The sequence below is a fragment of the Papaver somniferum genome, chromosome 4, assembly GCF_003573695.1.
Source record: "Papaver somniferum cultivar HN1 chromosome 4, ASM357369v1, whole genome shotgun sequence".
Lineage (NCBI taxonomy): Eukaryota > Viridiplantae > Streptophyta > Magnoliopsida > Ranunculales > Papaveraceae > Papaver > Papaver somniferum.
Genome location: NC_039361.1, coordinates 5,101,814 through 5,113,413, shown reverse-complemented (window position 1 = coordinate 5,113,413; position 11,600 = coordinate 5,101,814). Strand labels below are relative to the sequence as shown.

At 39.8% G+C, this 11,600-nt stretch overlaps 2 protein-coding genes across 2 annotated transcripts; one reads left to right on the top strand and one right to left on the bottom strand.

Moving 5' to 3' along the window:
• Positions 1–333: 333 nt before the first annotated feature.
• Positions 334–1,887, top strand: LOC113274631. Its single transcript, XM_026524025.1, has 5 exons — positions 334–756; positions 850–1,004; positions 1,089–1,155; positions 1,251–1,302; positions 1,387–1,887. The coding sequence occupies exons 1-5, from the start codon at positions 387–389 to the stop codon at positions 1,475–1,477; spliced, it is 735 nt and encodes a 244-aa protein (XP_026379810.1). The 5' UTR covers positions 334–386; the 3' UTR covers positions 1,478–1,887.
• Positions 1,888–1,895: 8 nt separating this feature from the next.
• On the bottom strand, positions 1,896–3,122 carry LOC113271864. The gene has a single exon (XM_026521786.1). It carries the CDS (start codon positions 3,120–3,122, stop codon positions 1,896–1,898), a length of 1,227 nt encoding a protein of 408 aa, XP_026377571.1.
• Between the last annotated feature and the right edge of the window lie 8,478 nt (positions 3,123–11,600).

Genomic DNA, 11,600 nt, shown 5'->3' with positions numbered 1-11,600 from the left:
AAATCTTACAAAAACAGATTATCCCAGTCCATGACAACAGTGCTAATAAAATTCAGGTGCACTAGTCTTCCCGCAACAGCAGCCCAAAGAAGAACAGAAGTTTTAGCTTCATTCCCCATGTCTTCATCCGTTTTGAAATTACTATTATTATCAAAACAAATTGATTTCCTGATTATCAAGCCGATGATAAGTACATGGGCCGTAAATAACGGCTCGTGTAATAAGAAAGCAACCACGAGGTTCTACTCAGTCTATGGCTTAGATTAAAAGAGACCCCACTATTTCCACAAATTGGCCCTTCTTTTTTCTGGCTCCAATTGATTCAATCTTGACAAAAGCTCAACAAAAATCTGTGACAAAATTTCTTGAGTTCCAGTTAGCAGAAAATGTCTTCAATTGTTCCATTTTCCACCATTAACAATCTTCAAACTAATTCAGTTCACAGCGGCGTCATCATTCGACAAACAAATACCCGGAAATTCCACACTGTTCAGTGTACAGGAAAGAACACTAGAAGCACCAGTTCTTCAACGAGCAGTCCAAATGATTCAGATAAGAATGTGTTTCTCAAACTAGCTTGGTATGGATCAGAACTACTCGGAATCGCTGCTTCCTTTCTCCGACAACCTCCTTCTAGTGAAGTTCAGAAAAATGAGGTTGAGTTAATTGGAAATGATGAGTCCGGTGGTGTAATTGAGCGTGACCAGGTTGTCAAAACCATCAAACAAGATTTTGAACGATCTTATTTCGTCACTGGTAAGCTAATTACATCTACTGCTGCACTAGTCTTTTCGTAAGATTATTGAAGCGATTTGACAATCTTTGAGTGGAATCTCTATTTTGTTTCAGGGAATTTGACACTTGATGCCTATGAAGAGGAGTGCGAATTTGCTGACCCAGCTAGTTCATTCAAAGGGCTTCGACGTTTCAAAAGGAATTGTTCGAATTTCGGGTCCTTAGTTGAAAATTCTAAGATGAAACTCATGAAGTGGGAAGATTTTGATGTGAGTTTAACATTTAATTTCAATGTTGCATTAGCTTGTAATCTTGCCGACAAACGGTAACCATTCTTACATACATAATTGCAGGTTAAGGGTATTGGGCATTGGCGTTTTAGCTGTACCTTATTGTTTCCTTGGAGACCCATTCTTTCTGGTAAATCTGACATGATCTTTATTCTTCTATCAGAATTTTTTTCTGGTAATTTTCAATTTCCAATGCTTACTTGCTTTTTCGTGCTTCTTCCGCAGCTACTGGATATACCGAGTACTATTTTGATCCACAGTCTGGAAGGGTTTGCAGGTAGAGAATGATATTCGGGATCGATCTAGTTTGAATTGGTTTGGATTCATCATGTTTTCACTAACCTAGGCAAGCATGTTTCAGGCATATTGAGCATTGGAATGTTCCAAAAAGTGCACTTTTCAAGCAGATGCTGCGGCCTGGTCGGCGAAAGAGTAAAAAAACAAGTGCTTGAACATTGAACAATACCAAGTTGTGCAATATAGTCATTCATCCTCAGCACTCAATTACTATAAGGCCTATGCAGGATCAATAATTTGGCTGCAAGTACATGGAGAAATCAGATGTTCATGTTAACTAAGAAGCTGTACGCATTGCAATTCACGCATACAATAAGCCGTGCATCGAGGCAGCTACTGCATATGGTGCAGCAGGATATGGTAATAGAACTATGAATATTGGATTATTGATCTGCTTCTGTTTGTAAGAAATTAGAAGATGCTGAAGCTAATGAAACCAAGAAAAGTATCAATGAGGCAATATCACAAGCCAATTCAATTTCTTGGAAACAAAAAAATACCAATCCAAATATGTTTATGTTTTCTCACTATTAACAATCAAAAATCTATGAAACACAACTTTAAGTTTTGTCATTACAACATAAAAGGTGAAGATTTACCAGTTGAATCCACAAAACCAAGAACCTCAGCCCTGCTCCTGACAATCCGATGAAAAACTTCTCTAACCTGACGCTGCAACGGAACCAATCCTTCCTCCATCTTCCTACAAATCTCAGACAATTCATTCGTCCGCGCTTTGATTTCGTCCATTTGTTCCGATTCGACGGGATATTGAACTGTATCGGCCAGTTCAATCAACGCTTGGCTACATTTCTCTAACCTTTGAATCTCATCTAACAACCCAACCGACCCTTTCTTCTCTTTCTTCTTCCATTCATCAGAAATCCGATCCTGCAATCCAATTATCGGACCCGTCCACGAAAGCTGCCGCGGAATTTGGAAATGATTCGACAATCCAGTCCTGTCCTGACAAGGAATCGCTGCAACAAAAACCCACATTACAAACACCAACACGGTACTCATCATATAAACCGGCAACGCCAACCCCGTCGATTCACCGCCTCGGGGAACGACCAAATTCGCTGACATTGATTGAATCTGTTTTGAAGCCGACCAATTTCTCGAAACACCCCACCAAAACGATCTCGGATTTTGATTTGCAGCATGAGCAGCACTGTTATTACCTCTTCTACCAAATGACCAATTCCGTTCGGGTGTTTTACCACTACTACCATCTTTATCATCTACGGCCATCGACGCGACCAGAGACGTTAACGCCTTTTTAACACGACGAAGTTGACCTTCACCGATCAAATCCTGTTCAAGAACTGATACGGCCAGCAATGCCAATTGCTGCCAATGAAGAATCGAATCGATACTATTCGTAATCGCGTTACAGAAATCCAACGCCTTCACGGCACGATCCAGCAATTCAGGAATCAAACGATCTAAAGGCGGCTTAACGAACTGAGACGGGTCGCGTCCTAATATCAAAACCGCTTTAAATTCTGCCTCGCAACATAAAAACACGTCGAGAAGGTTTCTTAGCCACCCGAGCGAAAGAAAATTGTCGCCACCGCCGCCGTCGAGACTGGTGGTGGGATCATTTGAAAGGTGTAGAAAACGTTCTGAAGTATGTTTCTGAAAGAGTTCAAGATCATGAGTATCTTGATCATTGTGGGAATCCATTGAAGAAGAAGAAGATGAAACAACAGCAACCTGATTTCTTCGGAAACTTAGAATCGAACGGCCTAAAAAGGCTGAACGGGAAGAACTTCTTTGGTACTCAGTTGTAGGCATTTTTTGTGGAGAGTGTTTTTATTTTTAGACATGAAAACGGTTTTGGCAGTTAATATACGTTGTGTTATGTGCCTAGTGTTTGATAGCTTCTAGGAGATGAGTGAAAGACCATTTCTTCTTCTTTCATTTTTCGGGATTTTAACTTTATCTGATTCTTGCTTATGGAGATTGGTCTGTTTCATTTTCTGATTCCCAAAATGCCCTTTTGGTTAACGTATATTTACCATAACTGGGTAACTTATGCTTTTGTTGAATTTGTGGTTTACATAACGAGGTCTTGTAGTTATCAGGATTAATAATCATTGTGTTTGGCAAGGTTTGAGTCACATAAACTGTTTGAATCGGTTTTAGCTCATGCTGCCTACCAGGTTAATTTTAGAAATCACCGCTATAGATTTATCATAGTTCTAAGACAATTGTATCTAAAAACTATGAAGGTTTTTCTTTTAGTTGCGGCTAATTATCCATTGCCAAATGAAACATGGGCTTTCCTAACAATCTCGCGCCCGAAGGGAGAGGTATAATTTTTACCTTGCAATATGTCAATTGTTCTTGATTTAAATCCAAAACTTACCATCCCTTTAACTATCATTTCGAAAAAAGTTCAAGAATCAGCATATCACAGAAAACGTGGCAATTTGGATGATATCGAGAATTAGTGAGGGCAAAGTTGTCCAAATGATAAATATTGCCTGCGCAACAAGATTGACAGGCCCGTAATAATCGAGTGCTTTGAACTGGTACTACTTTTCTATGACGAAAGTGAGATAATGACACTCTTTCTGACTTCGTCTCCACACCTTTGGATTCTTCTTCTTCTTCTTCTCGGAAGAGACTAAAATTACAAACAACAACACTTCTTCCACGTTCTACTTACTAAATCTTGATTACTTAATCAACGATTCGGATTCTTCCTCCTTGCCGGCTTCATTTAATATTTCATTTTTGTGGATATTTGAGTGAGTCCTGTCAACAAAAATATCATCATCACCTGATGGTGACATGATATGCAAAAGTCTGATGTGTTGTTGGTAATGGATTATGGACCTCACTATCATCATCTGAATGTCCAAGGCCGGTATATTGTACTTTAGCTTCAGCTTTTTGCTTAACCAAGCTTTTTGTTGTAATTGGTGGTTTGCTGCGTTAGGCAATGTGATGATGCACGCAGTTGCGAGCCCCTGTTGTCAAATTCTTAATCCACGTACCTTTATAATGGGGGAGTCATCTCAGGAAACAAGATAAAACACACACTTGGATACTGTCAAGATACGCAAGCATTTTCCATCCTGACATTGTTTTCAGGACCCCTTAACAAATGTTCGGGCCCCTTTAACAGATGCTATTTTTCGTGAAAAATTGTGATCCTATCAGCGATGAATTGAAGATGTCTGGATGCTATTTAAAAAGTTGATTTTCGACTTAAAATGACTTGTAAAATGATGCAATTCTCATCCAGCCAAATGTTAGATAATCAAGTCTTTAATTAATTAAATACACACCTCAAAGCACGATTTATAGTAGGGATACCAGTACTGCGTGGGGATACCATTTCACATAAGCAATTGATCCCGACGGTTGGACCGACCAAATGATATCCCCTAGTTGTCCTGGTATTAGCCCATATAAGTCGCAGCCAACAAACATGACATGAGTCATCAAAAAACTACATTTACGTAACATTGTAATGGTGTACTTGCATACGGTTTTCGTGTCCAGCTATCTTTTCTAAATAAGTGAACTAGCAGCAGTCACTTAATCTTGGAGGTGGCTTTTGGAAAAGCGTGCGTTATTACTCTCAAAAACAAATATATATGTGAAAACTTGATTTAGCGAAAATATGATACGAAAATCGATGGCAATTGAGACTTTGAGATGTTGGAGGAAGCTAACCAATGAGGCAATAAATATATTTAAGTAGCACTGCACTGATACTTAATAAGAGATTAGGAAAACTTCAAAAGCAAGTTGTTTGAGAGTAAAAATTAGGGGTGAGCATCTTATCCAACGGATTAGGAAAACTTCAGCGGATTTAGTCGGGATCATCCGTATTTTTGTGGATGCCCAGACCGTTCACTATTGGATTGGACGCAGATGAGATTTTTGAAATCCAACGGAGTACGGATTGGGCCCGGATATAACCTTGAAAATTCGTTGGACATCCATATCCGTTAGATTAAAGGCATCTATATAGTTTCTAGAAAATATATAAATAGTTTTGGAATTTTTAAGGTGTTTGCTTGGAGTGTTGTCCATGACACTTCTATATTTATATACATATATAAAATGTATAGGTTCTATAAGAAGTCATCTATATTGGTTTTATTGTTTCATTATAAATTTTAACTAACACAAATCCATTGGATTATCCGCACCCAATTGTCAGGATTTTCTTGGGGAATAATCACTGACAACCGCGGAATAACGGATCTTGAGATATTATGATGAATAATAAGTAAACCAAGCATAACCAACCATAATAATACGAGAAAGATAAATCAACTCACAAGACACAAGATTTATAGTGGTTCGACCAATACATACAACTTGTATATATTGTCTACGTCCACTTTGAGCCGCACCAACTCAAATCCACTATGAAGAAAAACGATTACAACGTCGTGAGAATCCCAGTAAACCCTTGGTTACACCGCAACAATTACCCGAGATGATAACCTTGTCTCTTGTTCCTCACCAATATGCTATCACAACGAAACCCTAGTTTGAGCCCTAAAAGCTATACAAGAAATCTCTCACCGATCTCTTAATCGTTTTCTACACCATGCACAAATTATACAAGGCCTAACTACCTATTTATATAGGTTACAAACTTGGCCACCAAGAATTCTAACCGGTTTAGGAAACCCCTTCCCTAAATAACCACGGCTAACTTTAGGAAATATTTAATTAGTCTTCAACAACTAACAATCTCCCACTTTGAAGACTTATTGATTGTCTTCCATTCTTCAACTTAGGATTGACGGTGCTAAAACATCTTCCTTGTTAGTGCGCCTTCCCTCTCAGATCCTCATTCTGAGAGACCAACTAAAGCCTTGCAGAGCTTTAGCTTGTCTGATGTAACTCCCTTGGTAAACATATCCGCCGGATTCTTCGAACCAAGAATCTTCTCGAGCTTCAACTCTCCTTCTTCTAAGAGATCCTGAATGAGATGATAACGAATATCTATATGCTTTTTCCTAGCATGATAGGATGAGTTCTTGGCTAAATGTATAGCACTTTGACTGTCGCTAAACAAAACACTATCTCCTTGTTCCTTGCCCAACTCAGCTAATAATCCTTGTAACCAAATCATCTCCTTGCTCGCTTCCGTCACCGCTACGTACTCCGCTTCCGTAGTAGACAATGTCACCAACTTCTGTAACCGTGAGTTCCAACTCACTGCAGCTGACCCCACAGTATAAACATAACCTGTCATACTTCGCCTTTTATATACATCACCTGCGAAATCTGCATCCACATAACCTCTCAAAATAGAACCACCTTTTCCATAACACAATGGTACGTTTGTGTTACCTCTCAAATATCTGAGAATCCACTTCACAGCTTCCCAATGTTGTTTTCCTGGATTGCTTTCATATCTACTCACTACTCTCACTGCATGTGCAATATCCGGTCTCGTGCACACCATAACATACATAGACTCCCAATAGCCGAAGAATATGGTAAGTTATACATGTACTCCTTTTCTTCATCTGTCTTCGCACACTGCATACTTGAAAGACGAATTTGACTTCCAAGTGGAGAACTAACTGGTTTAGCATTCTCCATATTGAATCTTTTCAACACTCGTTCAATATATTCAGCCTGACTAAGCATAAGTACACCCTTAGCTTTGTCTCTTAAGATCCTCATACCAAGAATCTGCTTTGCTTCACCAAGATCTTTCATAGCAAACTCACTTGCTAATTGTTTCTTCAAATTCTCAACTTCTTGTAGAGATGTTCCGGCAACCAACATATCATCCACATACAGTAGTAATATGATGTAGTCAGAACCATTCCTTTTGAAGTAACAACAATGATCTGCATTACACCGTGAGTAACCACTTCTATGCATGAAGTTATCAAACTTCTTGTACCACTGTCTCGGGGCTTGTTTTAAACCATACAAACTCTTCTTTAGATTGCACACCATCTCTTCCTTGACTTTTATTATGAATCCTTCTGGCTGCTTCATGTAAATTTCTTCATCTAGGTCACCATGAAGAAAAGATGTCTTTACGTCCAACTGTTCAAGGTAGAGATCTTCAGAAGCCACTAGACTTAACACTAATCGAATAGTAGTCATCTTCACAACTGGAGAAAATATCTCGTTGTAATCAACACCAGGTTTTTGCTGGAAACCTTTCACAACCAACCTCGCCTTGTAGTGAATTTCTCCATTTGCTTCAGATTTCATCCGATAAACCCACTTGTTATGCAATGCCTTCTTACCTCTTGGTAATTTTACTAACACTCAAGTGACATTCTCATCAAGTGAATTTATCTCATCCTCCATAGCAAGTTTCCACTTTCCTGAATCATCAGCCACTAGTGCTTCCTTAATATCTTCAGGTTCGCCTCCATCCGTAAGTAATAGATAATTTAAAGCATACCTTGGGTTTGGTTTAGGAGTTATTGACGATCTTCGTACTGTTGGAGTATGTGGATCGTAACACCACATACGTATAGCTATATAGTCCCACATGGAATAAGAGGAGTACATGTGGCGCTTAATAAGCTTTGGCATCTCCTTACATAGCACCGAGGCCTTTTAGATTAAAACCCCACACCTGCTGCAACAGGTGGTCAAGTGGGGACAATATCGGTGCTATGTGGTTGGTCCCAGAAGTAGGGTCCGACGGTCCGTGAAGATCCTAACAACTGGTATCAGAGCGTATGGTTGGGGCTACTGTCTGAACGGAGAAGTGGTTGTGTATGTCACCCGGTTTAGGGCGCAAGTGGAGTCAAACTCATGGTGGAGCAGGCAAGGCCCAATGTAGAGTTGGCGCTCAAGGTGGAGTTAGTGCCACACCCCATTAACTCAGGTAGAACAGGATTCTATGGTGGGAAAGGTTGTGCTCAAGGTGGAGTTAGTGCTAGCCTTCCCATTAACTCAAGGTGGAATAGGGTTCCAGGGCGCGTAGTGACAATAATCATGTTCGATGGGTAGCTATACGGACGGTGATCATATGGTGGAGTATGATTGGATTGGTGAGGTGGTTTAATCTCGCCAAGGTGGAGATTGTTGGAGTATGTGGCTCGATAAACACCACATATGTATAGCTAGGATAGTCCCACATGGAATAAAAGGAGTACATGTGGCGTTTAATAAGCTTTGGAATCTCCTTACATAGCACCGAGGCCTTTTAGATTAAAACCCCACACCTGCTACAACAGGTGGTCAAGTGGAGACAATATCGGTGCTATGTGGTCGGGCCCATAAGTAGGGTCCGGAGGTCTGTGAAGATCCTAACACGTACTTCTTGTGAAACTGTAGGAATAACTCCCACTGCAGTAGAAGTCTCTTCAACTTGTATTTCTCTTCCATCAGCAACATCATGCTCTTCTTGTTCCACACTTCTTCCAGAAACATCATCAATATCGATATGCAACTCCTTATCGACGTTGCTTGACCTGACATCTTCAAATGGTATTGTATTCCTGTCCTTGTACAGTTCATTCTCATTAAAAGTGACATCTCTACTTCTAATAACTTTGTGACCCTCATAATCCCAAAGTTTATACCCAAAAGCGTCAATTCCATAACCAAGGAATATACACTTCTTTGCTTGAGCACCTATCTTAGACCTCTCACCGGGACTAAGATGAACATAACCAACACAATCAAAAACTTTCAAATAGGAAATATTTACCTTTTTGACAGTCCAAACCTCCTATGGTATCTTCATATCTAATGGACTACTAGGTGTCCTGTTAATTAGATAAGCAGCCGTCTCTGTTGCATGTTCCCACAAGGTCTCGGGCAAACCAGACTGCAACCTCATGCACCTTGCACGTACATTCAACGTCCAATTCATACGTTCTGCTACTCCATTCTCCTGTGGTGTCCTTGGAACTGTCCTCTCCAAACGAATTTCATTCGTAGCATATAAATGTAAGAATTCTGCTTTGTCATACTCACCACCGTTGTATGACCTTAGACACTTCAACTTCAGACCAGTTTTTGTTTCAACCAAAGATTTCCACTTCTTAAACACTTCATACACCTCGAACTTATTCTTCATGAAGTAAAGCCACACCTTCCTTGAGTGATCATCAATAAAGGTGGCATAATACTGGAACCCGCTGTGAGATGCAACATCAATTGGTCCCCATACATCCGTGTGAACCAAATCAAGTTTTGCACTTCTCAAGTCTCTTCCTCCTCTGCTGAAACTAACTCGTTTTTTCTTTCCAAGAACACAGTTTTCACAAGAACTCATATCAATAGACTTCACCTTAGGTAGATATCCTCCTGAACATAGAATCTTCATGTTCTTCTTACTCATATTCCCTAATCTTCTATGCCATAAGTTAGTGTCTTCACCACTACTAGCCACTACTAAAGTAGTTCCATCTGAAGTCCGGTATACAGTACCGACTCTAACTGCACGAGTTAACACCATAGCCCCTTTATTTACTTTCCAATTGTGTTTCGTTAACACAACTTCACAGTCATCATCACAAACTTGGCCCACAGACACCAAGTTCTTCTTCAAATTTGGAACGTGTCGTACATCCTTCAATTTCCATGTCGAACCATTGACTTTCAAGATCACATCACCCAAACCGATGATGTCGCATGCTTCACCGTCACCTAAGAATACTTGGCCATAATACCCTTCTTTATAAGAGATCATAATACTATTATCACCCGTTGCATGGCAATAAGCTCCCGAGTCTATAATCCAAGACTCATCTTGCTTATCCTCAGAGAGTAGTAGAAAACCTTTCGTAATCGCCTTCTTGTTATCAACAAGGACCTTCACCGGTTCCGCAGCTGCAACTACGTTGACCTCTTCTTGATTACCTTTGTTTCCACCATTATTAACACCTTTGTTTTCTGTACAATCACGCTTGAAGTATCATACTTTCTTACACGCCCAACACTCAACAACACCTCTAGGCCGGGATTGAGATCTCCCCCTAGATTTCCCTCTAGACTTCCATCTGGATTTGTTGTTGTTGTTCCTATTTGAACTCCTGCCTCTATCTTCTTCATGCATACTTAAGGTCGAGCTTGAAGAACTAGAAACATAACCTTGTTTTATTATTCTCTCCTCTTCAGCAATTAACCTTTGTTGCACATCATCAAGCTTCAACTTCTCGCTCCCTGCGGAATTGCTAATGGTTGTCCTTACAGTCTCCAAACTCTTTGGTAGTGACGACAACAACCGTAAAGCTTGAACTTCATCATCAAAAGTAATACTAAATTTTGAAAGCTGAGAAATAATTGATTTAAACTTCCCAAGATGTGCTGAAATCGCTTCGCCTTCTTGCATCTTCAGATTAAATAATTGTTCACACAACATAATCTTTCCCGAGGCAGATGACTTTTGATACAAATTTTCAAGTTTATCCATAAGATCCTTCGTACTAGTTTCCTCTTGTAAGTTATTGTAGACTTCCTCCGTTAGACATCTATGGATCACGGCTACACACTTGCGATCAAGAGTTGTCCATTAATCGTCTTTGCGTGCTCCCTTTTTCGCAACTCCACCCAAAGGATTAGCAATGTCTTTCTCATATAGGTAGTCTTCCATCTGAGACTTCCAAAACGCAAAGTTCTTCCCATTAAAAACTTTAACCCTAGCTACCGTACTTTCGTTATTATCACCCATAACTCCCACTCCAATCGTACTACGATAAACCCTAAAGCTCTAACCCGAGCTCTGATACCAGTTGTCAGGATTTTCTTAGGGAATAATCACTGACAACCGCGGAATAACGGATCTTGAGATATTATGATGAATAATAAGTAAACCAAGCACAAGCAACCATAATAATACGAGAAAGATAAATCAACTCAGAAGACACAAGATTTATAGTGGTTCGACCAATACATACAACTGTATATATTGTCTATGTCCACTTTGAGCCACACCAACTCAAATCCACTATGAAGAAAAACGATTACAACGTCGTGTGAATCCCAGCAAACCCTTGGTTACACCGCAAAAATTACCCGAGACGATAACCTTGTCTCTTGTTCCTCACCAATATGCTATCACAATGAAACCCTAGCTTTATCCCTAAAAGCTATACAAGAAATCTCTCACCGATCTCTTAATCGTTTTCTACACCATGCACAAATTCTACAAGGCCTGACTACCTATTTATATAGGTTACAAACTTGGCCACCAAGAATTCTAACCGGTTTAGGAAACCCCTTCCCTAAATAACCACGACTAACTTTAGGAAATAATTAATTAGTCTTCAATAACTAACAATCCATTCATCTGTGCATCCATTAGAT

What these genes read in the sequence shown, in the direction of transcription:
- LOC113274631 (XM_026524025.1), top strand. Translation starts at nt 387, where the DNA reads ATGTCTTCAATTGTTCCATTTTCCACCATTAACAATCTTCAAACTAAT. An exon ending in TGAAGTGGGAAGATTTTGAT is followed by an intron (nt 1,005 to 1,088) that starts GTGAGTTTAACA and finishes ACATAATTGCAG; the next exon opens with GTTAAGGGTATTGGGCATTG. An exon ending in CAGTCTGGAAGGGTTTGCAG is followed by an intron (nt 1,303 to 1,386) that starts GTAGAGAATGAT and finishes AGCATGTTTCAG; the next exon opens with GCATATTGAGCATTGGAATG.
- LOC113271864 (XM_026521786.1), bottom strand. Translation starts at nt 3,122, where the DNA reads ATGCCTACAACTGAGTACCAAAGAAGTTCTTCCCGTTCAGCCTTTTTA.